At 43.2% G+C, this 27,043-nt stretch overlaps 1 protein-coding gene across 2 annotated transcripts in view; it reads right to left on the bottom strand.

The window, feature by feature from the left end:
* Positions 1-27,043, bottom strand: part of tln2b (talin 2b) — a 49,196-nt gene that overhangs the window by 13,360 nt on the left and 8,793 nt on the right. Inside the window, exons 7-46 of one of the 2 annotated variants that reach the window (XM_069685956.1) lie at positions 26,966-27,029; positions 26,690-26,794; positions 24,227-24,382; positions 23,394-23,495; positions 23,210-23,286; positions 21,983-22,166; positions 21,426-21,539; positions 20,929-21,037; positions 20,115-20,323; positions 19,789-19,887; positions 19,066-19,233; positions 18,430-18,724; positions 16,506-16,672; positions 15,666-15,794; positions 14,448-14,561; positions 14,227-14,340; positions 13,994-14,128; positions 13,642-13,770; positions 13,442-13,544; positions 11,153-11,361; positions 10,602-10,721; positions 10,222-10,419; positions 9,523-9,662; positions 8,834-8,927; positions 8,481-8,570; positions 8,268-8,390; positions 7,596-7,739; positions 7,209-7,370; positions 6,921-7,061; positions 6,037-6,218; positions 5,077-5,209; positions 4,862-4,963; positions 4,579-4,749; positions 4,424-4,426; positions 4,057-4,203; positions 2,621-2,722; positions 2,377-2,496; positions 1,567-1,713; positions 615-781; positions 106-289 (exon numbers count right to left, since the gene is read on the bottom strand). In XM_069685956.1, the coding sequence (XP_069542057.1) occupies positions 106-289; positions 615-781; positions 1,567-1,713; positions 2,377-2,496; positions 2,621-2,722; positions 4,057-4,203; positions 4,424-4,426; positions 4,579-4,749; positions 4,862-4,963; positions 5,077-5,209; positions 6,037-6,218; positions 6,921-7,061; positions 7,209-7,370; positions 7,596-7,739; positions 8,268-8,390; positions 8,481-8,570; positions 8,834-8,927; positions 9,523-9,662; positions 10,222-10,419; positions 10,602-10,721; positions 11,153-11,361; positions 13,442-13,544; positions 13,642-13,770; positions 13,994-14,128; positions 14,227-14,340; positions 14,448-14,561; positions 15,666-15,794; positions 16,506-16,672; positions 18,430-18,724; positions 19,066-19,233; positions 19,789-19,887; positions 20,115-20,323; positions 20,929-21,037; positions 21,426-21,539; positions 21,983-22,166; positions 23,210-23,286; positions 23,394-23,495; positions 24,227-24,382; positions 26,690-26,794; positions 26,966-27,029 (5,452 nt within the window). The remainder of the gene's footprint in view (positions 1-105; positions 290-614; positions 782-1,566; positions 1,714-2,376; positions 2,497-2,620; positions 2,723-4,056; positions 4,204-4,423; positions 4,427-4,578; positions 4,750-4,861; positions 4,964-5,076; positions 5,210-6,036; positions 6,219-6,920; positions 7,062-7,208; positions 7,371-7,595; positions 7,740-8,267; positions 8,391-8,480; positions 8,571-8,833; positions 8,928-9,522; positions 9,663-10,221; positions 10,420-10,601; positions 10,722-11,152; positions 11,362-13,441; positions 13,545-13,641; positions 13,771-13,993; positions 14,129-14,226; positions 14,341-14,447; positions 14,562-15,665; positions 15,795-16,505; positions 16,673-18,429; positions 18,725-19,065; positions 19,234-19,788; positions 19,888-20,114; positions 20,324-20,928; positions 21,038-21,425; positions 21,540-21,982; positions 22,167-23,209; positions 23,287-23,393; positions 23,496-24,226; positions 24,383-26,689; positions 26,795-26,965; positions 27,030-27,043) is intronic. The other variant, XM_069685955.1, reaches the window with a different exon arrangement.

Below are 27,043 nucleotides of genomic sequence, written 5' to 3'. Positions count from 1 at the left end.
CAAAATGTAAAAGACAGAGACATCCAAGAGTGACCACATACGGGTCAAACATTTGAGCCTGTATTCAACATTCTTTAGTCTAAAATGTGTTTCAGATTTCATCACCTGTGTCTCGGGGTCCTCTGAGCCCATGCTGGTCGCTCCCAGTTTGACCACCTCTGTGAGCTGGGTGATGGTCTTGGCTGAGGACTGGGCAGCCTGGGCCAGTTTCTCCTGGCTGGATGCGGCTCCAGCAACCAGCAGCTTTGTGTCCTCCACCAGCGCCTTGGCTGTCTTCAAGATACTCTCCCTGAGGGACGGGACACATTGTATCACAATCTGCTCTACAGTCACACTCAAGTACCGGCAATATGAGAGGAAGCTGTTGTTTCTCTAACAGATTGGTTGTTTAGTACAGACAAATTCTGATTACATTTATTATGGGAAATGCATCTGATTATCTCGCTTTATTGGCAAACGGCACTTCCTCTGCAGCTCGCTCCCTTTTTTCTCATGACTCACTCAGTGTTACACTTTACAAACTTAAATCAAACCTTTCAAGCTATTTCCAATTTTTACCATCATGTTATAGTGATCACAACAAGTCTGTTTTGTAAAGGTTAAGGTTATTGCACCTGTGGTCAGCAAAGGACTCTTCATTCTCAGGGCTCAGGGTTCCAGCTGAGGCGAACATGATGGTGGTGTCCAGGTCAGCGATGATGCCAGAAACGGCGCTGGCTGCTGTGATACAGGCCTGAGTGCCTTTGTTCCCCGCCTGTAGTGCTGACAGCACCAAGGACACCTACAACATGTGATGCATGGCATTAGATATGCAGACATCCTTCAAACATGCTGTTTTCAGTGCTGAAAATATCCCCAGTTACTGCATGCAATGCACATGTTTAATGATTAAACAGTAGTGTTCTCTCTTCATAGGATGAGCCAGAGCCTTTAAAAACCATGAAGACCACTTTCTGCCCATCCTTCATAGAGGAATTAAAAGCCCTGAAAGGTGCAAGCGTCACATATCAGCAACCATGAGACCTCAAGTTATTCAAGTTTGATATGAGCCCTGAATCAAATCATAGCTGTAGCATGGAGAGAAATTCTAATGTGCAAACTGCTGCCAGGCTCACAGCAGGCAGACATTAGTATTATTATTAACTGCACAGTGTGAGGCTGGTCAGAGGAGCATGACCTGCGAGACTGCCAGTTTATCCCAACTAAAATAACATACATTAAATCTATATTTATTTTACCGTATGGTAGCTGAAAATGATGGCTAAAGCTGAACCTGAATAATAATTAATATACAGAACATTCCTGTCAGCCACAGTATAGTAAACAATTATTCACACCTCAACAACTTCTTTTTAAATCTAGCAGCTGCACACATTGTAGTGTGCTCTATTACTGTATTTAAATGGGTGTATATATATACAGAAACTGTACTGAGCGATGCATGAAACATATTTTCATAAAAATGCTAATGCTGAGCCGAAGCTGCTTCCAAACTTCCAACAGCAGAGATGGTGAATTGTGACAACAAAAATAGATATGCCGTACCAGTTTGTATGAATAGCTTACCTTCTCTGTGACCGCGCGGGCACACTCGATGAGCTCCCGCTTGGAGAAGCTGTCAGTGGGGCTGAGCTGCAGGGCTCCAGCCTTCTGGACCAGGTAGATGCAGCCATGGCCCAGCTCTTGCACCCGTGTCTTTATCTGGAAACCAACCTGAAAGCACAAAAAGGCATCGACTTACACCGTATCCTTCTTCTCATTTGTGTCACTGTACTACACAATTACTATCATGCCCTAAACTGGCATGTCTCACATCCAGCAGGTGGATGAAAAACGATTTCAAGCACCCTCAGAGAGGAAACGCTGGCACTACCTCTTTAATTTCCAGACTGAGATTCACGGGTGGGTGGTACTTCATTATAAGCATCACTATAGGCTTTTAGACTTGTAGAGGCACAATGTCGCTATGGTAACCAGCAGGGTTTCCAGTGCCCTGTTATGTACAAGATATTGATAAGCGCTGTGAGCTTATTAGTACAATCCACATATTGCTGTCCTCTGGACTACACACAAAAAAAGGCATTGTGGGTCTTGAGAGCGATGGATACCGGAGGAGTATGTTTCTGTTTGATCTCACGCTGTCCGCAGCAGCCTCAGGAAAGGGGTGTCATGTTAAAGAATAGCAAACATCTGCTCTGATCAGTGTGTGAGTGAACACTTACAAAAGCATTTTTGGTGTAAAAGCGAGACTAATATATCAGTCTGACATTTCAGGGGCACAATAGCAAAGAGATATACGGCACAATGTCTTCAATCTTACATAAGAGTATTTAATTTCCCCACATATTCCAGAGGACAGAGGGCACCGCTTCTCACCTCCTCTGGCTCTGCAGTGGCTGCAGCAAGACGTCCTTGGTGTGCTAGCTGTCCATAGTCCACCGTCACCTGAGAGGCAAGGCCACCGAGCTCCTCAGGGCAGGTTACTGACTTCGTCATCTGGCAACAGAGAGAACATACATCATGCGCAGAGGCGGATTAATGTTTCTGGAGCCCTACTGACAAATATAGCCATTGTAGATTGTGATGGAAAACCCACAGAGTCCGGCATTAGTGCACTCACCATCTCCTGTGCGGTAATGGCGATGGCCTTGGAGAACTTCACCATGGTGGTCTGGTAGTCCACAAAAGAGCCCTCAGGTTCAGGAGGTGTTCCTTCATCCACCTGTAAATATCCACTTTTTAGTACTTAGATATTTAGGGCGTACTTAGCAGTTTTTTTGTGCTTTTTCACAAGGTGTTCTCATTTATGTAAGCCTTATGGACAAGTATTTGGATGTTAAAATGCAAAACATAATGAGCTGTTGGTTTGCCAGGTCGTTGATGCATACTATGAAGTGAAGAAGTCGTTTGATCACCTGCCAATGCATCTTACTTTGTTTTTTAATGCAAGAGTTAGTGATAGACACCTCCAGTGGAGGTTTTTAAGTGTTTAAGTGGAAGCTTGACTTTTAAAGTTAAATTCAGTACAGAAATACCCAAAATATGATTGGTTAACAGTGCCTCAGTTATACAGTTTGTCCACCAGAGACATTTTTATTTCTCAACCACAATAAGCCCAGCAAAGGTCACAATTCTAAAATCAAGTTGAAGAAATCCTTGGGAAAATAGTGCATGGTTTTGTTAAGAAATAAACACAGATACGTTGTTATCAGAGTTTCGAAATCTCATATACCGATATTGTTGTTAAAAACAGTCTGGCTTTAGACCAAACATATAACGTTTAGTCCACTTGTTACAGCGACCTCGTGACAAATGCGGATCACAATAAACAAACAAGGCAGAAGCTTCAAGTTTTAAAATATCAAAAATGAAAGGTTGGCTTTGCTACAATGCGGCCCACCTCTAGTAGGTTCATTATTGCATGGATTCACAAATGCTAAATGCAGGGCGATTAATTTAACAGGCCCCTGCAAAGATAAATGGAGCTCTGCTGGCAATACTAACATTGGATGCACATCATTTGGCAACGTAAGTTCTTTTTATAGTACAACTTGTTAATTGGTGAATAATTTTATAACAATTAAAAAGCCATTAGTGAGAATATAAAGCAGGTTTATGAATGCATTATTGTAATATATGCTAATGGGGTTTTAATGGAGGTTACTATGATGTTTAAGTTGAGGGTAAAATATATTAAAAAAATAAGGAAGATTTGAGCTAAGCGTACATGTCTGAGTACAAGCAGATAATCAGCAATTATTAACTGCACTGTCAACAAAGTGACATGTCCCCAGGCAGGATGAATGACAGCTTACATCACCAGTGAGCTGTGGATTTAAAACTTGTCATCTCCTGGACTAATGAGAGTCACCGACAAGGACACACTCCGAGCAACACCCACTGAGGAATTACTCTTACAGGGAGAGCTCATTTTGCCTTCAGACAAACGAGACAGTGAATCTGTATCAACGTAAAATCCATAAAAAAACACCTCGTCTGGATGTCTAACGAGATCACACGTACATTCATTCTCTATCAAACACACCCGTTACTCACCCTGCCCATTGACTCAGCGATAGACTCCACCATGCCCCCCACCATGCCCACTTCACTGGCCGCCTCATTCAAAGTCACCATGATGTCGTCCACGGCCTCCTTCATCAGCTGGGCCGCTTCAGAGATGGCATCGTGGGTGTGGGACGCCTGGGGATACAGTGAGCTGATTAACGCCTCTGTGACACCTTCTCTGTGTAGCCAGAGGTAAATTTATCAGCCTGACAACAGCTGCAGAGGGTCCCTACAGCGTGTATGTACTCAGTGACTCACAAGAGGACACTTCACCAGACTGGGTTCCTGCTGCTGTGAGGGCTTAGAGCACCTTACTTTATAATACATCAAACTCCAAGTTCAAATTGAAGTTCACTTGCTATATAACAGTAATAAATAACATATCAGAATGTAGGTGGGGTAGACAGGCAATGTTATGAGACAACTTTTAGTCATTTGTGGCTGTGCTGGCTGAGTTTACGGAACAGCAGAATCACCAGAGAAGAGTTTACTAAACTGATGACTAAGTACCTTCGGGTTTCCTCCGCCTTCCTTGGCAGCATAGAGCATCTGTAGGGCAGACTCAGACAGGGTCTTGGTCTGGTCGAGGATGGTCATCTGCTGCTGGTGGTCATGCAGCTTAGAGGCCAGGCCCACTGATGCCACAATGAGCGGGTCAAAGTAACTGGCAAGCTGGGTCACCTGGGAGAATGAGCGTAAGAGAGCTGTCTGAAGAGGGAGATCGAAAACAGACTGAATGTTTTTTTCTTTCTAAATCCAGAGGGGATAGGGGGATATATGGTCGAACCAGCACCTTGTGTCCGAGTTGGGCGGCTTCCCCTCGGGCCGCCGTGGAGACAGGATCAATCAGGTGCCCAATCTCCTGTACAGAGGATGTGAGCTGCTCCTGGAGCGCCTGGTGAGTTACAGAGGCAGAGAATTACGGTATAAGTCTCCACAGAAAGACTACAGATTCCATTTAGTTCTTCCTTTGAGACAAGATAAAGCTGATGGGGTACATGAACTCACTTCCATGGAGATATCATCTCTGCAGGGCAAGGTCTGCCCCACTGCTGCGAGGGAAGCTTGCTCAATGTCCCGGATGCACTTATTGATGTTATCAATGGAATAATCGCACTCCCTCTGTCCTGGTGCTTTGTCCCTATCGTCAGAAATGTTGAAAAATACACACAAATACATTTCTACCTTATTGTACAAACACTTCTCTAATGTATTTCAATTAATAGTTTGAGTTTTTAAATTGATTTTCTTACTTCCCTATGGAGAGTAAGATGAGAATATCAACACCACTTTCATATCTGTTTAAATCTGAAGCTACAGCTAGAAGCTGATAGCTTAGCCTAGCAGCGGGAAACAGTTAGCCTGGCTATGCCCACAGGTAAAATAAAACCAGTGTCCGCTTATCACCATCTTTAAAATTCATTGTTCAACACGTTACATCTTGATTGTTAACTCTGTACAAAAAAAACTAAATGTAGAATCGACAAGTTGGGGTTTTAGAAGATGTTTTGCAAAGCCTAGAAAATTGGCTGCTGGCTTAGCTTCATATTTAGCAGACAGGCATGAGAGATGTGATCAATCCCTGTTCCTTTATATATAAGTATATTGTAAGCCAAGTTATAATCAAATGCAGTCTGTTCTGAGAAAAGTCTATGCATGTGATTGGAGGATGATGATGAAGTTAGAAGTGGGCGTGGCGCAGCCTTCGATAAAATGTGTTTCAGATTCACCGTGGCTTATCATCTCATCTCTGCTCTATAAAGTTCACTAATCTATTACAAGGCAGCGGGAATCTCAGCAGACATAAACTAATGCTGCAATTTATTGCTCAGCTGAGCAGATATCACAGAGTAAGCCCTCTGCTTTCAGAAACAATTTCTTCCCCCAGCTGTGAGCAAACCATTCTAAACCTTGATTCAGGCTAATCCTGCAGGGACAGATGTGGCAGGAGGTAGGAAACATACTGACCTGATGGAGGTGATGAGGCTCTTGATGGAGTCAGAAACAGTTCTGGAGTGGCCCGCCAGTATGGACCATGTGGGAGGATCTTTGGGGTTGAGGACCAGCGACCGGGCGGTCTCCAAAAGGTAAGTGGAGCTGTCGAGCATGGAGCGGGCTGAGCGCACAATAGGCTCCTGCGCTGCTGAGCCCTGTGGAAATTAAAAAACGTAAGCGCAGGTGAAACAACAGCTCAAGTTTCAGCGCAACATCGGAGGTAAAGGTAGCCAAATTGGTATGACAGAGTTGTTAATATTACTTGACTACCTTGGAGAGATCAAAGGTGCAATCAAATGGAGGGATGAGATTAGAAAGGCAGCTTTACACACATGCAGGAAGAAACACCTCCAGTCTTTATGATCCGAGCCAAAGCCTCCCTCGACAATTAGATTAACAAGCTGAAGATTAGAGCAGCTGTGCTGAGAGAGAGTGCCGTTAAACACTGCCCTCCAAAAGATTACAGCCATAAAGCTTTTAGAGGACTGTGCGAGAACTGTTCTGCTCAGATTGAAAAATAAAAGTCCATCTTTCTCCTCTATTCTTTTCAGGACATTAGAAGAAAAATAGAAATGGGACCTCAATCTAACTCCCCGGGCGTTCGCCGAACAAACCTTTCTGTGTTGGCTCATTTAAAACTGAGATTGAGTGCAGATGTCACAAACATATTCATTAGGCGTCTCTGAAGAGGGGCTTCAAAATCCTCAGTAGGATGAGTGGAAATAATTACTAATTGGACGTTTCTGAGAACAGGACCTAATAAAAGATTGCCTTTCATTTATATTCTGATTAATCACAAGGAACCGTCGGGAAAAAATACCAGGGCATTACAGACAAGCATTAAAATGGATGAATACCTCGTTGCTGATCTGAGCTGGGATGCTCGCAAACTCCGGGTTGTTGGCAAAGGTTGACAGGTTTTCTACAGCCTCAAGGAGCGGGGTCGTAGCAACACGGCACCTGTTTCTGTTCTCCTCTGAAAAGTCCCCGTCTAAGGCCTGAAACAAGACAACACCATATAAATAATAATCCATCTGCCGTATCGTTGTAAGCGATTGAATTATACACACATTGACGGCTTCTCACAGGACGAAAAATGCTGTAACAAATTTACACTCAACGTTTTGATCAGTTGGGGAGTTGACCTTGATGGTTTTGACAAGGTTGGCTGTGGTGTTGGCCACCTCTTTGGCTGACTGCACAAACTGTCTCCTCGCAACAGGGTTGGAGGTCTTAGAGGATGCCAGGCGGCAGGCGTTACAGAGAGCTGAGGTGTGCTTGGCTACAATTGTTGCTGCAGACAAAACCTTACAAACAAACAACAGGAAGCAGAGTTGTATAAAATGAAACATTGGGAGGATGTGTGGACTAAACTATTTGCGACATTGTGGTCGATTTAGGGTTTTCAAACCTAATGAGCCGAGTAATTTCACTCGCAAGAGATCTTTATACACTGTTGTCCCACGTGCACTCTGCCCATATGGCAGAGAATGGTTCTGTAATATTTTCAAGCTCCACATGGACTCTCTTACCTGTGAGGGACTACTGGCTGGGTCCACTAAGTTCTGACAGGCCATCTGTATAGCCTGGTGAGCCCTTGCAAATTGGATGGGATCCACCAGCCCTTCATGGCCTGACTGACTGTTAGGATCAGAGACACCTACAAGATAAGAGGCCTACAGGAAAACAAACAAAAACTAGTCATATATCAGTTTTTACATACAGTCCATGTTATCTGACACGTATACACAAGTCAGTGATTAGATACATAGATGGGGATGAATTTTTTTCCCATGGTGCATAACAGAGAAGCTCTCTGAGAGAAGATAAGCAGAGGGAACAATAGATCTGTCAGAGTGTGCCCTTTTACAGACAAAGAAACTGAATGTTGAGACGAGGTTAGGCTTGTTATTTCACAGCTTTGGGGGCGGGAGTCTGTAAAACCTCCAATGAAACGTGGCTCACCCTGCTTCACTGTCATAGCTTTAACCACAAAGTTTCATTCTAAGGTCTAAATGCTATTTGTCAACTTAGCTTCCACCTCAAAAAATGTTTGAATTTCTCTATATGTAACGTTCAGATGCCTGTTTTTAGCACAAAAAAAATGTATTTCCTAAATGTAATTAAATCCAAGCAGACATAACTCGGTTGAGAGCACAAGCATTGCTAATTCAGAGTGACTTAATACCCCGCTGCGATCTCACCTGTCCCGCAGCCTCGGTGAGTCCACACAGAGCTTTGGACGCTACACCCACGCTCTCCCCAAAGGCGACCACATCTCCTGTCTTACAGTGCTGTGAAATGCCTGCCATCGACTCTCCGAGCACCTACACAGAAAAGGGAAAAATATGTTCCAATCAGATCTTCATCTGCCTACTACTTCAAATGTTTAAGCAGTAAATTATGAAAGCCTGTACCTTTGAATTCTCCATGACACTCTCGATGCAGTCAAAGTAGGAGAGTTCGTTGACCGGCTCATTTGGGTTTTCTAGGAGCCCTCTGACAGCCTGAACGCAGGCAGAGGAGATAATACATCACTAGAAAACACACCACTCAACATACTTTACTGTTTTACACTTACTTTAGATTCGAACAAGGAAACACATTAGATTTAAATGTAAATCTAGATAATCCAGCATTTCATTTGCTGCATTTGTTTCACCAGTGAGTGTCCCTAATGCAGTTACTGTAGTGCTGAATTTAATGTCCATCTACAATGAACTGCTCTATGAGAGTCTGTGTGTGGTACAGCGCATGTGAGGACGGCTACCTCCAACTCCCTCAAGGCGTTGTCACACTCCTTTTGTCCTGCTGCTTGCTGGGTACAGATCGTGATCAGCTGGTTTATGCTCTCTGTCACTGCCCTGAAACACACAGAAAGCCACACAGGCTCTTTAGCTCTCACATGTGTAGACGCACAGAATGGCTTCACTCACACTCACTCTCACATGCTTTTAGCTGCACAATTCAAGCATGACACTGCTGGCCTCTCACTGCGGTAGGCTAACACACACACACACACACACACACACACACACACACACACACACACACACACACACACACACGCACACAGGAGAGCTGAGATTGTCTTGAGTTTGTGTTCAGCCTTGCTGAGCACAGAGAGGCTCAAGCCAAGGCTTCCATCTTCCTAATTAGACAGAGAGAAGTCAGTCAGGCCCAAAGCCCGGCGGGACCAGCTGCTTGGCTTCACACTAGGAGGAGGATACGTACTCCCTGTAGCAATGCCGAACAGACACAGCTTAGGAGTGGCATATAGATGCAGGGAGAAGTTCTGTGACATTTTAAGTAAAACATCAGAATTTTTCAGAAGTTTCGAGAGGCATTTTTAGGACAAAATGGTTCAGATAACTGGAAAACACAAGCAGATATTTTTTATCAGAATAGTTTAGGAGAATATATCTGATACATATCAGGTGCAATAGCATCTTATCGCACCTTGCTGCCACAGCTAGGAGATTCTTAGCGTTGGCTGCACCTGGATCCACAGACAGAGACTTGGCAGCCAGCAGAAGCTTACTGGATGCCATGGAGATGTTTTTCAGATTACCAATGACTTGGATCTGGTCGTCCTTGCTCTGCACGGATAAGAAACAAGAAAAATACAGGTTTCATTTGTACCATGGATTTCAGCGCTGTATGAAATGAAGTGAATAGATACACAATATTTACTGCAGCTGTTAAAGGATAAAGGGTTGTAAAGATGTTATTCCTTCTCAGGTGTCCCTACCACCTACACTCTCTTTCCTCACTGTGCAGGCCTCTCTGAGCCTGATTAAAGCTCAGGTGTCACGCTACATCAACTCCAGTCCCAGACGATCTTTCCAAATTAATGAGCAAAATAACCAGAACAAGAACATCACAAGATCTCATTACATCTGACTTTATTAGTGCTCTTGGGGACAATCATGCGCCTAAGTGAATTAGAGGAAAAGTTTAATTAACAAATGACTTAAATAGCTTCTAGATAATAAATTGACACATAAATACGAGCTTGTCCGCCGCATTTAAGACTTTTATATTTGTCCATAAAAGGTCTGAAGGCCTCTCTCCATGATGTAAAAAAACGGTCATAATGGTGAACCATTGAACCGTATCAATGGAGTGTGGAGGGGTTTGTATGATCGTGAAACCTACTTGGGTGTGTCCTGCCATTTCAATGCCAGCATCCAGGAACTCATCAAAGTCTTGGCTGAACTTCCCTGAGGCCGCAGCCAGCTGGCTGCTCGTACCGCGAGAGGAGTGGACGACCTCGCCTGCAGAGTGGTTGAGTTCAGCTGCAGTGTGGTTCAGATCAGTCTGGGCCTCCTGGAATGTCTTACTGCAGGGAGGGAGCTTCAAAGACAAGACACACACCAATTAGGGCATGCTGTAGTGCACATTGAAAATTACATCAGATGGAAATAACCTGTTGTGATGACATTTTAATGTATGTATTCAGTACAGATGTTTCAGTGTAAATATAAATGCACTTAATAACCATAAAACGGTAAAGTGAAAGCCTGAGCAGGACTCACAACATCCACCAGCAGCTTCTTGCTGGCCTCGCCGATGCTCCTGAGGGCCATGTCAACATCCTTCTGGCCTGGCAGGCAATTCACACAATTATTCAGGGAGTGCGACACCGCTTTGGCCACCTGAAACACAGCACAGCACTCTGTCAATGGACTGCCATTAGTCATTCTAACAATGTGCAACACAATACAAAGTCCCAGAGCAAAGCTATAAGGGGAAAAACATCTCATATGCAAATTGGGCTCACTGCGGTGCACAGTAATCCGTGTCACTAATTTATGCTGCTGTCACAGATGTATGCCAAACAATATGTTTTTCCCCTGAAGGGCTGCAGGAGAATGAGCAGTTTTACTCTGGCACTCCTGAGAGAGGAATACCAGGCGAGAGACGGAGCAGAGAGAAAATAGCAGCGCTTAGAGGGGATGACTGTTATGGAAAGAAGAAATGTTTACAAATCAGTAGAGGAGAGAGAGAGGGGGGCCTGAGAGGAACAATGTGATCGCTACATGAATATCACTGCCGCTGGGGTATTTATTACTGGGAGCTATGCTACCTGTGCCAGCCTCTGCTGACTCTCAGCGTCTCCTGGATGAACCAGGGCCTGGTGGGCTTCATGGATCAGCATGGCCGAGCCCTCCATGACATACTGGGCTGAGTCCAGCATCGCAGCTGCAGCCTGAGGCTCCCTGGTGCTGGCTGCAACTCCTCGGGCTGCTTGAGCCAATGTCCTTAAAGCCTGTGCTGTTTCTCTGGCAGCCACACCTGCAAACAACCAGCGAGGGAGAATATCATGAAGCAAACCAAAATATATCATTATAATTATGGTAACAGTTAAAACAGGGATGTGAAGATTTCAATTTCTGTTCCATGAGGACATCAGCTGTCTTGTGACTATGGATGTAGCAAATGTAAAATATTTAAAGAGGAAATATGAAGCTTGCATTGACTAATCCCTCCAGAAAGTTGCAGTTCTGCAAATTCATGTAAATTCATCCATTTTCCGCAACTATTTCTCGACCTTGCAATTTTGGCCAATAGCCCCAAATTTCCCCCAACTTTGACCAATCATCCTATCTCCCTGTGCGCGTGAAGTCATTTATGTGACCAAACTTACTTCTTTGTTATCCAAAATATTGATCCCCTGAGGTCTGCAATGTTTCATAAACATCAGAGGGCATCACTGTTTCTTTAGTATTAACTATATTCTTTAGTATAGTTTGAAACGCTGCATGCTAGAGATATACTGCACATTCTTTGCTGTGAAGTAGACAGCTGTGCCGCTCTAATGAGGCTCTGGTGTGATCGTCAAACTTTCATGAGCGACCTAATCCCGCCTGGAACAACAGTGTCTTTAAGAAGACTGAACACTATTAGCTGTCCACTTGGCCACTTCCTGATGCCTTGTGTCGAGACTAATGAGACCGTGTTTCTAACTTTTTACCAACCAGAGACTCTGATGTTTGTGTCAGTGCTGATCTCAAATAGTCATTGTACGGTGAAATAGTAATCCCCCCGTTCTCTTATCAGTTGTTTTATACTGACGCAGCAGCCAAAAGAACAGCAAACACGTAATAAATAATGTGTATATTTTCCTTTGCACATATGGATAACACTGAATATGCATACACAGTGCGAAATGAGCATTTAATGGCAATTTGCTACAGTGTCATTCAGTTTTTATATATTTTCTTGACACATAAATCTGGAAGTGATGTCAGAAGACAAACAGCTTGCTCAGCCAACAGAAGTCTTTATTTGAGCGTTTGTCCCAGTCGCTCTAAGCGGACATGTAATTTATTAAAACAAAAGAAATGCCTCAAAACATCACAACTTGCATTGCAACTTTTGAAAAAAGCTGCTGCTTCCCCCCCTGCAACAACGGTAAATGGACTGGACTTATATCGTGCTTTTCTAGTCGTGCGACCACTCAAAGCTGCATTTAAACTTCATGTCACATTCGCCCATTCAAACACTCATTCTCACACTAATGACAAAGGCATAGTGCCAACCTCCTTACAAAGCCACCTGATCAAAGAAAGGGCCACGTAATCCTGGAGGGACTGATTTACCTGTGTTTAAATTAGGTGCAAGTAACAATGCTTATGTAGAAATTTAAACTGACGTTTTACTCATCACATTAATTTCAGTCTCATTAGGTTTCTGCAGCAGCACTGTTGAAGCATTACACACTGAGAGGTATGTGCATCCCGAGTCTTCACTATAATTATGGTAGCATTGTTTAAATCAGCTGGCAGGAGCTCGCTGTTCCACCCTGAGAACAAACTGTGATACTGAAATGCTCCATTGTTTAAATAAATGACTTAATATAATAAATATATTGCTCCACACGGGAGGTGCCCTTAACATATTATACACGGAGCCGAGAAGAAAAGCAGCAAATTGCATCAAATTGCATTAAGCAGCCAAGTGGAGCCATTTGCTGATGGAATGTTAAATCTAGTGAAAATAAGATTAATGAGCAGCGAGCGGCAGCCTGAGCCACAGCATGAAGTTCTGTCTCGGAGCGTTCATTGTTAGAAATGCCTTTCCTTATCTGTCTTCATCTCTCCTCCCCTGAGATCATAAATTCAGCCAAAACTGGCGTCAAAACAGCGAAGCCACACTGTATTCAAAGGGTTCAGTTTAAGGCAATAGTGACAGCACAAATGCAGGATTCATCATTTTCACTTCCTGCTTTATCCTCAAAGAAATGACTTTTTTCAATATAATAGTCAGCCATCCATATATATTAATTATATCTGTCAAATAGGGCAATGCTACTACGCTACAGAATAATGTAAATAAGCAGCTAAAACATCTGACTAGAACACACTTGTCTTACCTGTATAATGTTCGTTGCCCTGTGCAGCACATGTCAGCAGCTGAGCCATGGAGGAGCCCACAGCCTTTGATGTACTTCCTAAATCCTGCGCACACTTCTCCAGCTGTTTGAGCAACAAAACAAAATTAGATTTATAGTGATAAACTCCTCATCGTGTTTACATTAAAATGGTTAATCACTGTAAGCTTCTGTGTACTGACTGTTTCTCCAGGAAGAGGTTTCAGTTGGCTATCAATGACAGACATCTTGGCATCTTGAAGCTCACTCTTAAGCGTCTGCACAGTTTTCAGGGCTGAATCGATCTCCAGAGGACCACAGGCGTCATGGGCCTTCAGATAACACACACACACACACACACAAATAAATGTTACTCACATGTACCGAGCCAGTATGCAACATGGGCAGGATGCCAGCCTGTATGCTGATGCTTGGTATCTCTGAATGAGATCAAAGAACTGGCTTACAATAAAAACATTTCAGAACAGAAAGCAGTGAACGTCCTGCATCAGAGGGATGAATCCTGCTATACCTGACGGTGTTGTGTATAGATACCTTCTGTGTGGCAGTCCTGAGCTCGGCCAGGCAGGTAGCCAGGTTTTTGGCACACTGGCCCAGTTGCATAGCAGCAGCTTGATCAGCCACTGTCGGGACTGCTGACTTTGCAGACGTCACCATCTTACTTCCAGGCTGAGAGATAGTGACAACAGAACAACAAATACGTCAGTGTTTGTGTGCTCTGATGAGAGTTTGATGCTTGTTCTCAGTGCTATAGTGAAGGGTCTCACCTGTAAGAAGCTCTGACTGGCCATGATGAGGGTAAGCTGGGCACCAAGCTCCTCAGGCTGGGCCTGGCTGCTCCTCATCCCCTGCACCAGTTGGGGAATGCTATCTGCTACTGCCTGCATTCAAACATTTAATGGCAATACAGATTATAAGGATTTAGTAATTAGCAATATTTTCCAATATTACAGTGAAAAGAGTACATGAAGAGAGAATGTGATTTTACCTTGCAGCTGTGCACTAGCTGTTGGTGTGAGACTGTGTTTTTGTTCGAAGCAGCAGCATTTTGGGCAGCCGCGATGGTCTGAGTCGCAGCAGCCGCTGCCTGCTTAGCCGCTATCTGTTCATGGATACAAATGGAAAGCATTTAGGTGAAACATTCACTTTTGTTACGCGCTATATGATTCTGTCGTGTACTCAGATTTTCGATGCATCTAAGAGGGGTCACAAAGCAATGTTTTGTAAAAAGATGGAAGGGGTGGGAATGTAGTGCGTAATTACTGTTGTTTCATGAGATGATCAGCATTGCTTTCCAAATATATCCAAAACTATATGACTAAATATAAGCAGCTCAGGTCACATTAATTCATAGACACAAGACTAGCTTTGAAGTGTGGACAAGATAGAAAACAGAAGGAGAGGAGAGACATTAGGAGGGAGAGAAAAACAAGAAAGCTGGAATGCATGATATCACTATACTGACTGAACTGCGTGTAGTAATGTAATGATAGGCAGAAAGCAGCATTTCCTAACTGTTGTGGAGCACTCTCGTCTCCAGAATATTATGACGACTTCAAAATAAAAGCACTTCCATATCTGAACAGCAACTGAATGTCAGTGCATTGGGAGAAACGGGTTAGACTAAGTGTGTTTTAAGGAGCCTAAATGTGACGATTGTGACATGCACAGTTGCAGATTCATGACACTTTGGTCTTCATTGGCTCACACATTTTCATGATGGAAGCGACCATTAGCACCCTTACTGTGACCATCTGAAGCAAAGAGGCAGTTTGAAATGTCTGCCTGATAACGGGCTGATCCCAGCCCTGGGTAATGCAAAGTTTATGGGCATAGGAAATTGAACATTGGGCGCTCTTGGGAAGAGAGGGGCTAGTCATTAGGGGCAAACTGATACCAAAGGCTAAACACAGATCTTTACACTCCGATAGCTCACTCACAGCACTAATGGGATTTATAGCTCACTGCTAGAGGAAAAGAAAAATAACACACACAAATATACTAAATTGTCTGTATTTGTATAAATGGATGCACAGGCATTTCATGATGAGCACTCTGGCAGCGTCTATTTATTTGTACCACTTTTCCACAATGTTTATGGAAAAGAAAGGAAATGTTTGCCGGTAAGGAGAAACAGAGAGCAGAGTTGTGTTTAGATCAAGGTGAAAAACGCAGACAGGAGAACATGTCGACTCCTATGACTCACCTCCAGCCTGTTGACCAGTTTTTTCTTTATTGCGTTCTGAGCAGCTGCATTAGTGGCTACACGTAGCCCCTCAGCTGCCTCTCTGAGCCTCTGCTGCTGGTCCTCATTCTCTGGGTAGGCAGCCGCCCCCTGAGCACAAACAAACACACACACACATGTATGACCGCGATACACACATATCAGATCAAAGCAATGAAAGAATAACAACTCTGGCTAAACATGTGGTACAATAGATGCAAATATGTGTTTAGCTCTGTCTGCTGTCTGACAGTTTCCAGGGAAACCATCAGTGCCAGCTTCCCACTTCCTCTTTGATAATGGCAGTGATGTGGTGATTAATGCGTCCCAGATCAAAAACATCTAACGTGCCATAAGCAGCGTTTCACTTGCCTGAGTATTTCATGCTGATAATATTCTGTTCGACGGTGCCAAGGGCTTATTAAGAGCCACTGATGCTGCACCCTTTCATTTTGGATGTGATATGATGCTGGATGCTGGTTGCTAGTGCATGCAGTAATGCCAAAATGTGTACTTTATCTAATGAAAGCGCTTTAGTTCAGCTCATTTTTAACACTGCATTCAAAAGACGTGGAAGAACATAAAGGAACTGCTGATAGAAAAAGAGAAAAACTAAATATAATGCGCAACATTAACAGCTGTAGATCCAACTGATTGTTTGTAATGGGGTCCAACTTAGGAAAACATTGTTTTGTATTGATTTAGAATAAAAGACTAATTAAAAGTATTGTAATAATGAAAGAAATCAATTAGATTATGTTAATACATATTTTAGTAAATTATATGACTAATTAAAAGCTTGAGAAAATGTTACACTCTTACCTTAGCGGCCTCCACCATTCGAGCCGTGGCGTCGGCCAGGAGTTTGGCTGCAGCCAGCAGTTTCTTGGAATTATCAACATCAACTTCTGCCTCTGCGTCAGACCTCATGGCATTGACCAAGTCAGACGTGGCCTGAGCTAACACCCTGGCCTGACGCACCATCTCACCTGTTAAAACAAACAGACATACAGTATGTGAGTATGAAGTACAAGTATAAGCTAGTGTGACAGCTGATTTGGCATCTCTGTCAATTCACATTTGTTCATATTATTCAAAGAAGATTGTCAGTCGGTTTTTTGTCCATATGTATCCATTTCGAGAGATAGAACTTGTTTAATGTCTTGGTTATGTCTTAGTGTTGTCATCATCCCTTTAGCCATCAATATCAAGGACGTGAAAAAAGGAATTTTGAAACAAACAGTTGCACTCTATAAGTTGTCAGTTTTGTCAGGTCAACAATGTATTAGTTTGGCTACCAGGTAGACTGTATATAAGAAGTGGACCTAGCCAGTGTGACATCAAACATTGGTTTGTTGCCTACCAGCCTTAAGTTCAGCTCTTTGACCATGCCATCTTGTGTTTTCTTTTTGTAGCCAGAAGCGACCAAATTTGGAATAGAGGTCGGATACATATTGCTACATCTTTACCTGGTCCTTACAGGAAGCCATTTAGAAAACCTATCCAGCTCTTAACCATAACCTGCTGTGTCGTCTGTTTTCGTCTAAATGGGACCATCATTTATATGATAATCATCATGCTGTATTGAACAAGACTAGAAATGAGTGATCAAGACCATACACTTAGTAGGAATGTGTTTACTGAAACCATTTTCTCATAGACTTCTAAGCCAGTGGAGTTTCCCCATGTAGCCATCAGGAAGAATGCAGGCTTCACTTTTCCAAACCGAGAGGCTATGTCCACTTTTTAATACAGTCTGTGGGCTCCTCTTAAAACATCCCTGTATCTTAACCAAAAGCACCTCATAAATACTAAAGAATAAAGTGGTTATAGCTAAATTTATATTTTAATAAGAACATCTGTATATTTCCAAAAAATACTATCAATGTCTATTTTTCGGCTAATGTTTATTTAAATATTTATAACACAACTCTCCTTAGTATACTCTCATGGTATATATCGTCATATCACTCCATCTTTTGCATCACTGAGAAATCTCTGCACTCGTCTTCGTCCTGCGGCGTCTCATCATTGTTTCACCCTCATGACTTTTGTAGCTGAAGGTTTTCAATGAGTCATCCTCTCTCACACAAATGAAAGTCTTTGGAATATATGTAACATCTCCCCACACACCTGCTATAAAAAGCTGTGTTTCCCAAACACCCACCTGCTGCTTGAAATAACTCACCCGGAGAAGACTGTGAAAGACAAGCCATCCAGGTGCTTTACAACCTACATCCAACGGCCTTGGGAATCGACCAGTACGCTATCTGAAGAAGGAACTCTAAACACTGAGGGCTGAGCTATTCTTTTTTTTCTTGTTGATTTATGGAAGGTTAAAAGTTTGCCCTTCCAAAAATGCCCAGGTCATGTGTTTCCTTTTAAGTTTCAAAGCCTCCCTGGTGCTGATTGAGACCAGATTGAGAGCTCTGTAGTGGTTTTGGATGACATGTTTCTACAATCCCTTGAGAATTGGCTGGGTTTGGAAATTCTTCGGCCTCTTAGCTTGAACCATAACAAACAGCTTGAGCTTTGAAAATGTCTCAAAAAGATTTTTTAGATCACTTAACATGGACACAAACATCTTAAGGCACTCTAGTGCTGTCAAAACATGTATGAATATGTCAAGTAAAATCAGGTATTCATTAAAGATCACCTGATTTTTTACTGTTTTGAGTAAACACATTTGGATGAAATGAAGAGACACCAAACATTTTTAACTCACTTGCCTTCTTTCTGTACTCACCGGCATCACCCATGGAGGTGAAGATGTTCTCCGTCACGTTCATGATGGTGTCCGTGGCCTGGTCGTACCGTCCGATGGGCTCGCCGCAGCTGGCGTAGTGGCGGACGTGTTGCAGCAGGTCGCTGAGGGCCTGGCTCACCACACCAGCTGCTGCCCCGACTTGCTTCAGCAGCTCGCCGTCGTCGCTGGCCGAGCGGCAAGCCTTGACACAGGTTTCCACAGAGCGGTCCACCAGCTTCCCGGCCTCGACAAGCTGCTCCTGACACACCGGGGAACTGATGGTCGGGCTCACCACCTGCATTACATGCAGTCATTGGCAAAAACTCAGACTAAGAGTCCAAGAGTTTGCGGCTATTAGACAAACTTTATCGACAGTAAAGTACAAGAATGCAGGCCTTCAAAATAAAACATGAAACTGATATTTATTAGTGTCACAGAAAATTCTCTTATTTCAAGCAAGGTATGACACATGACACAAGGTATATTTTGTGTTTTAAAAGTTCAATTTTGTTCCATTTTAAAAGTGGAACCAAAATGCATCGTCCATTGTCATTCAATCTAACATGAAGATATCCTGCCTGTTGGTTTGTCCTTTACCTACCTGGCTACTGAGATGAACAAGTTTTAGATCAGTACCTTGGTGCAGGCCACCAGTTGTGAGGTGGACAGGGCACACTGAGTGGCAGCTGCGATCACCCGGTTCTGCAGCACGGTGTCCTCGGCCACCTGGGCCACGTTCTTGGCCTTCAGGACTAACATAGCAGCTGCATTGGCCACTGCTTTGGCAAGATTCATCAGGGTGTCCTGCAACACATTAATCAACGTCCTTCACTGAAACACAGCACAGCTGCGCACATGTGACTGAAGGGAGCAGGAAAGTAAATGTTTTTCACTCATTTTGCACAGCTGATGAAGTGTGAATACTGGCAAATATGATGCACACAGAAAAGCAGCAGTGTGACAGGAAGATGCTTTAAGCAAGAGGCAGATAGTGATGACTTTTAGGAGCTGAATAATACATTATATTTGTCTTGTTAAGTGTAGCAATTGGATTACAAACTACATTGATCTTTAGTAGTCGCTCAAAGGCCATGAAACCAAGAATACAAGCCCTTTTCTTGAGGGATTAAACACCAAAGGGCGATAGGGAAGGCCTGAAAAAGACTGTATTGTCATTTCACTACTAAAGACTTTCATTCTGACACTTTGATGTAAAATCCTTATAAAGTAACAGCCTAATATTAGAGGCTGAGATGATTACTTCAGCATGTATTGACATTTTTAAAGGCCTGAGAGCCTGTGTGTGTCTTCCTGTTTGGCCTGCAGTGTCATAGAAACAGTGAGTGGGAGGCGTCCAACCTGGAACTTCTCATCGGTCTCGCCCTCCCCCATGTGACGGAGCAGGTCCCCGCTGGCTTGTCCGATGCTTCCTGCCGCAGTCAGCACAGTCTGTCTGGGCTGTACGGGGATGACATCATCACATTCATTACACTGGCCTGGCCTGTTCTCTCAAACAGAGGACTCCATGAATTATCTAAAACAGACTTGTGGATCAAATCTGATCTTCACTGGGACATGGATAAAAAGAAAGGCAGGAGGTTCAACGCTGACTGTGGGTTTGTGGCTACCGGGATTACAATGGAGGATGAAGTCCAAGTCGGTAGAATAAACAGTGGGCGTCTCACCTCAGCAGCTGCAGGCTCAACAGATCTGAGCAGATCTGACACAGCTCCTGCCAGCATCCTGGCAGCACCCATGAGCTTGTGTCCGCTGCCCACCTCGTCGTCCATTAGTGCCGCTAGCAGCTTGACACCCTTAGACATCTCCGTGAGGTTGGAGGAGATGGTGGTGATTGCGCAGCCCACTGCTGTGTAGTCCGTTTCTGTGGGTTCACCTGCAAAGGATGGATCGCCGTCATTATTAATACACCTCTGCTGTGCATCTATATTTTCCACATATTTATCCACAGAGCAGCTTGCATGTCACATACTGCTTCACGCACATCAGTGTCAGAGTCATAATTAGAGCCTATTGGAAATGGTTCCACAGAGATGAGCATGTTGATGGAGCAAGAAGCAGTGAGGAAGAAAAACTTTGTATTAGAAAGTGAAAGGAGTAAAGTGCAGTCAAACAGATGGCAAAGTAAGATTAAAAGCTTGCACAAAGCTGGAAGGAACTTGATTGGCGTTTTGCCAAGGAACATCGGGAGCGAGGGAGACCCAAGCAGCAAGTTCACCCTCAAAACAACAAGTTCAACATTTATTTAGCAGTAGAAATATTTATAGAAGATCATCATTAGCGAGCGCTTAACAGTGAGTTTGAAAACATTTATATTGATTGCCTCCTCTGGGTTAAAAAAAAGGCAGAGATAAAGAATATTTTTAATAACAGGGCAATTTCCTTTGCAGTTCGGTTCAGTGCAGACTTCATAACCCGGTGAAAAATAAATAAAATATATGGAAAATATTTTGGCTGTTTAGTATTCTCCCGGGCACTCACCTGCAGTGAGATTAACCACAGATGCAGTTCCAGCGGTGATGGCATCAACCTGAGAGTGGATTTCATGTTTGGATTCATCCACTTTGTTCTGAACCCAAACTCTGGATGCCTTTGGGTGGAGCAGGAAAAAGAGAGCTATTGACTTTCATCACAGTGGGTGATTTTCAGCTCTTATAAACTTTCTCTTGCAGGATTAAAGGACTCGGGCTGAACAACACCTACAGCTTTGGAAACACTCATGCATAAAATACAACCTCCATATTTACAGTCAGTCCAATATCCTAATTATATTTGACAAATATGACGGACTTTGATGTTTATTTTTGTGTAATCTGTCTTTACTTTGCAAAACCAAAGGCTGGAATATCAAAGAGCAAAACTAGAACTCAAGGCGTTGCTGTAAATGATGGGATGTGGAGGAGTACTGTATCCAGTCAAGCTTCTATCTATCCTCAGATATCTGTAAAAACTGTGCAGTAATTGGAAAAGAGACATACCAAGTCGTGGCCCAGTGGAGGCAGATTATCTACATGTCCCAGGTCAGCCTGAGCCTGCTGCACAGCCTGCATGCTGCTGTTGATGGTCCCCATTAGGGCCTGCTGGGCCAGACTCTGACAACCACAGAAACACACAGTGTGCAGATGACTAAACAAAACAAACCAAATACACAGTCTGTATTGTATGTGGGAGCTAAAGTGTGATACTTTCAGTCTTGTGATCTAGTGTCTATAAACCACAGGAGACAGATGGGCTTTTAGTGTGATTATGTGGAACTTTTTTTCCCCCTTATTTCACTCACAGCCCTCCTTATAGGGTTCATTAATGACAGCAGCAACCACAAGCAATATTTCAAATGCTGCTGAATATTTTAACTTTAAAAAATAGTGTGAACGATCAGTGATGCTCCATCATTTTCACCTCCCTTCAGTAAATAGTTTTCATTCATACAAAGTATTTTACTTGCACAAATGTCCCCACAGTTGGAGACCACAATATGCTGATACAGGGGGAATATGACATTTTTCCAGGACACAGTGAAAATGCTTTCACTCACCAGTGGGGGCATGTGTCCTCTGTGCATCTGCCCTGTGGTGATCTGCTGCTGCGCGGAGGGCATGGTGCCCACATTGAAGGTGTCGGGGCCGCCAATGGATCCAGAACGAATGATACCTGGAAGTGCTACCGAGCCATGCTCCACTCGACCCACCCGATTGAACTGCTGCTGCAGGATTGTGGACCTTTAAGGAGAAAATGAGAAATAGGAGTTGTTTCATCTAATTGTCCATCAATCAGATCAACTATAAATAAACCTATTTTATGATAAATGTCTATGAATACAGTCTGAATGAGGCGTTCTAGAGCTGACGATTTTCCTTTGTGTTACTTGTGAGTGGATCTTTAAATTCTGATCATCGCTCCAGCTGATAACGCAACTGTTAGAAAATTATAATTAAAACAATTATAGGGCTAACAAATGTTCCCACAGTGAGTAAGCATTGTCAGAAAAAATATTGTGCGGAAAGATGTCTGTTTTCCTGCCCAGCTCAACAGATGCTCCTGACTCTAATGGTTAATTATGGCTTGTTTTGAGAGGCAGTAATTATGTTTTTGTGCTGAGAACCACAACATGAGTCAATTGGCCCATAAGCAGCAGGAATATGATGCCCCATTCTGCCAGAGAGCGGTTTCACTAAGAGCCGTGCGGATTTCCAGTGACAACAAATTTCCCAAGCTCTGCGTGACCGAGCCCCGGTCCATCAGCATGACCTTCATTTGCATATGTTATAAAAACACATGGGGGGACTCAGGAGGCACGGCAACCAGCTGAGAGATGAGAATTACGGAATAAAACAGCTTCAAATTAGTTGATATCCTGACCTGCATGATAGCTTAATTTCCAAATGGTGCAGCTTTCAGTTGGGAAATGAGATGATGATTTAGTTGCTTTACCCTGAGGCGTTTTTTTTTTCCCTTTTATAGACCAAAAATAATACAAGAAAGCAATTTAACAAACTGTCTCTGGAATATCAACAACGGTGGTAGTGTTATTTTAAATTCAAAGTGCTTTCCTGTTTTCTAACATTACTTCTGTAAAGGGTAACACAATGGGAAGGCCGAAATGTAATTACACGTTCAATTACACAGTGGGGTTTAAATTCATGACGAATAACTACACTGTGCTTGCACAGTCAGAATGGTCAGCCTTCTCTAGCGCTTAGCACAGCACTGACAATACAGTAGCTAATACAGATAAAAGAGATAATACATGAGCGCTGCTCACTTCTTAGGGGACACAGATTCCTCCAGCATGGTGGATTCCTCGTCTCCCTCAAGGCCAAAGCGATCCTTACTCTGCTTCTGTGGTGAGAATAGCAACAGACATCACAGTCAACAATGTAGGCGACAAGAATGGAGAGTAAAATGTAAGATTAATTTAAGTTTGAACTAAAATTTATATAACTTGCCTTCTTAAGAATGATATCAATGTATCCAGCAATAAGCTGGGATATCTGCTCTCCCTCTGTGGTCTGGACGGAGTAGTAACTCTCTTGGTACTCTCCGAAATCCTTTGTAATGCAGTAAAGCAGGCAGAGATTCAGGGAATGCTATTTTAACATCCATATAACATGATAACACATCCTATAGCTGATTAAATCCTTACAGTCTTCTCAAAGTTAAAAATAAATGCCTGACTGAGTTGAAGTTTGAAATAAACTTGGGAAACCTTTGTTATTTCCAGCCTTAATAAAAGAAAAACAGACTGGCTTCACGGAGCATCCTATTCCTCCAAAGAGCTGATTAAAACTTAAATGTAGCGAATCTCATAACTCACTTCAAAGCATTTCACAGAAACGCAAGGGTGAATATATTTAGTTTAAATCAATGTTGGCAAATATACCTTAGAGTTTTCTCAAATTTGCATAATCTATTAATCTTTAAAAGTAGTGCTCCTCTTTATTATGGGAGAAAAACAGACAGCGCTGTCGCCAACAGCTGCTAAAGAAAATTGAAAATTCTTTCAGATAAATAATACAACCAAATACTGCACATTCTTCCCCGGGCATCTATTGTTAACTTAGATGAAATAGCTGGCTAGCATTCTGAAAACATTCAATATTGGCGTCTGAGGTCTCAACATTTTTTTAAGGATGCTGTTTGTGTTGGAAAATGAAAACAAGGGGGAGGTTGAAGGTGTGATGCAGAGCTGTGTAAATCACACCATGCATAGGGATAATTGAATATGTGAACAGGATTAGGAGTGTATAACATGAGACCGATGCAGAGATTCACACAGTACCAGGGTGAAGCTCTTGGGGGAGGCAGCCCATCTCTTGACTGTTGTCAGAGGCCACTCCTGCACCACATCCTTCGTCTTCTCCTCCACTCGCATCACTGACTCTTTGGTTATCCCCAGCAGCCGTGGGACCAGCTTATTTTTACCCTTCATCTTTTCCTGTCGGATAGGAAAACATCAGACAACATTAAGTTGGTGTTAAACACCTACACAGATGACTCATTTAAAAAATCATTGTGCCATTCTGCTGCTGTGGTTGTAATACACACGCTGTGTCCGTGGCTTAAAGCCCCGAATGGAGGAGGAGGAGGGCAGCTGTGAAGTGACCCAGCAGAGTTCAGCCTTGTTTAACGGCTGCTTTATTGAACAGGGTCTCCACAGGCTTTAGTCACTGTCAGCACACCAGCATGGTGCTTCCACCAGCGCTCTGCCTGACCGGCTCCAATGCACTCCACTCTCTGCCCACTGAAAAACTATTACAGCTCACTTCAGAGACTGAGCCCACACTTGGCTCCCCTCCACGGGTGCAGAGGATGACACAAAAATTAGCGGTTTGTAGAGACGGGGGAGTTCACGTACATTTTCTGTCTCCGGGCTATTGTTTTTTTTATCACACGGTCTAAATGGAGAGCGGTGAGAATCACACGGAGGCCAATAAGTGGAAGAGCTGCGAGGTTCAGGGCTCTTAAACACAAGGCCTGATAACATTATCCCAGTGTTCACGATATCTTCCTACAAAGGTTTATTAAAAACTTCCATTGTTTTAGGTTACGCTACTTGAACGTCATAATTATCAAGGCTGTGTTTTAGCAGGAAGTTTGATTTTCTTATCTGAAGTGTGCAGCTGAGGTATTATATTATTTCAAACTGTTTAACCTTGATCATTCAGGGGGAACATCTAAAATAGAAGGGGGCTTTATATTTTACACACCTGCATGCATGGCTGCAGCAAACACACAGATGCAGGGTGATTTACCCCCCATGTTGGGAATTTCCATATATGTGCGTTTGTAGCAAGAGAGGGCTGATTGAAGACGGGCGGATGAGAAATGCAAAGTAACAATGATCTCGCAGATTTGCTCTAACAAAGCCAGGTCTGCGCTCCTGCTTTGCTAGCATCAAGAAGAGAGTGCAGCTGGAGTGAATTATTTAACAGAGTCTTGGAAATCTCCATCACTGCACCTCCTCATCGTACATGTAGAGGCACACACCCTCCTCCATTCACACATTGGCACACTTAGATAATCTTAACCCTGCATTCTGCTTAAACTACAGGGCCAAGCTTCCATTTAGCATCCATTAAGACCTCAGCAGACAACTGCACTTTTACCCCTCTCTCCTGGAACTTTGTACCCAAATGTGCTGCCGCCAGAGAGCTTTTATAATACCTGCTGGTGGGGCTTCATCCTGCTAACATGCTGCACTTCCATTCTACTTTTGTGTTCGCCAAAGCAGAACAGAACAGAATTGCTATTGTCACAAGTATTTCACAGCACTGAGTGTGCCGCTGAACTGCAAGAGCATAAGCTTCTGAATTGTTAGGATAATGGGGTTTTGGGTGTTTTCAACAAGCTCTTTATACCCGTTTGACAGTGCAGGTCAGATCAGAGCAGCTTCCTTATAACAAGTGACATTAATACAGGAGTTACCTGTTTTCTATAAACAAATGTATTAATAAATTGTATTTCTTTGCAATACATAAAGGAAACTGATGTTAATCTGTATATCACTTACTGCAAATAGAGTAGAAGCTGGGTACATATCTTAGCAGTTATCTTAGACTGGCCAATCAAACAGGCATCAGCCAATCCCAGCTGTCATTGGGCGACAGGCGGGGTACACCCTGGACTGATCGCCAGTCAATCACAGGGCTGTCACAGAGACAGACAACCTTTCATGCTCACACTCACACCTACGGGCGATTTAGAGTCGAGGCATAATGAACCTAATGAGCATGTCTTTGGCCTGTGGGGGGAAGTCGGAGTACCTGGAGGGGACACACGCATGCACGGGGAGAACATGCACACAGAAAGGCCCACTTTGTCCTAACAGGGATTTGAACTTGGAACATCCTAGCTGTGACACGACAGCGCTAACCACTGCATCACTGTGCAGCCTGGCCTAATTGTCAACCACTTTATTTGAATGTTAAACAAAAAGAGAGCCCCAATGAAGTCTATAGAAATCCCAACCAATGCAAGTATGGGAGGTCAAAGTTGAACCAGGAAGTTTATCTGTACACTGTTATGAAAGTTGGGTTGTTATAAAGTATATGATCGTCTGACTCTCATGAGAAACTAGTCGAGTACAATGCTAACACAACCAGTAGAGGTGATCATTTGGGATTAAGATGAAGAATAACAGTCACAATAAAATTATAAGTGTAAGTATATTGTCTGCTGTAGGTATAAGACAGTGAATGCAACACAGTCATTGACTTTAATGCATCATGGTTTCAGCTCTTACCTTGACCAGGAAGAAGGAGACTCCGTACGTCTGCAGGGACCTGGCGAGTTTCACATACTTCACTTTTGCCTCAATCTCCGTCATCTCACCACAGTTTTTATGATCCTGGACAAACAGCAGTTACATCTCCAGTTATGTGATGTGATCTACACGTTTTATATTATGTCAATGTATGCATCAACACAGAACAAATCACTATAATTTCCATGTGCTGTACATAGTTTCAAACGCATCATTTTCTTGAAATGCAACATTCGAGCGATGGCATGTACATACTTGGAATATTTTCTTCTCCGACCCTCTCTGCTTGATGTACTCTTTAGGTAGGAACTCCTTCAGGCTACGGAGATAAAT

The sequence above is a fragment of the Semicossyphus pulcher genome, unplaced genomic scaffold (assembly GCF_022749685.1).
Source record: "Semicossyphus pulcher isolate SPU_LCO1_2020_fin unplaced genomic scaffold, fSemPul1.0.p SCAF_8, whole genome shotgun sequence".
In the NCBI taxonomy this organism is placed as follows: Eukaryota; Metazoa; Chordata; class Actinopteri; order Labriformes; family Labridae; genus Semicossyphus; species Semicossyphus pulcher.
The sequence above is the reverse complement of the archived record's forward strand: the minus strand, read 5'-3'. Positions and strand labels throughout refer to the sequence as shown.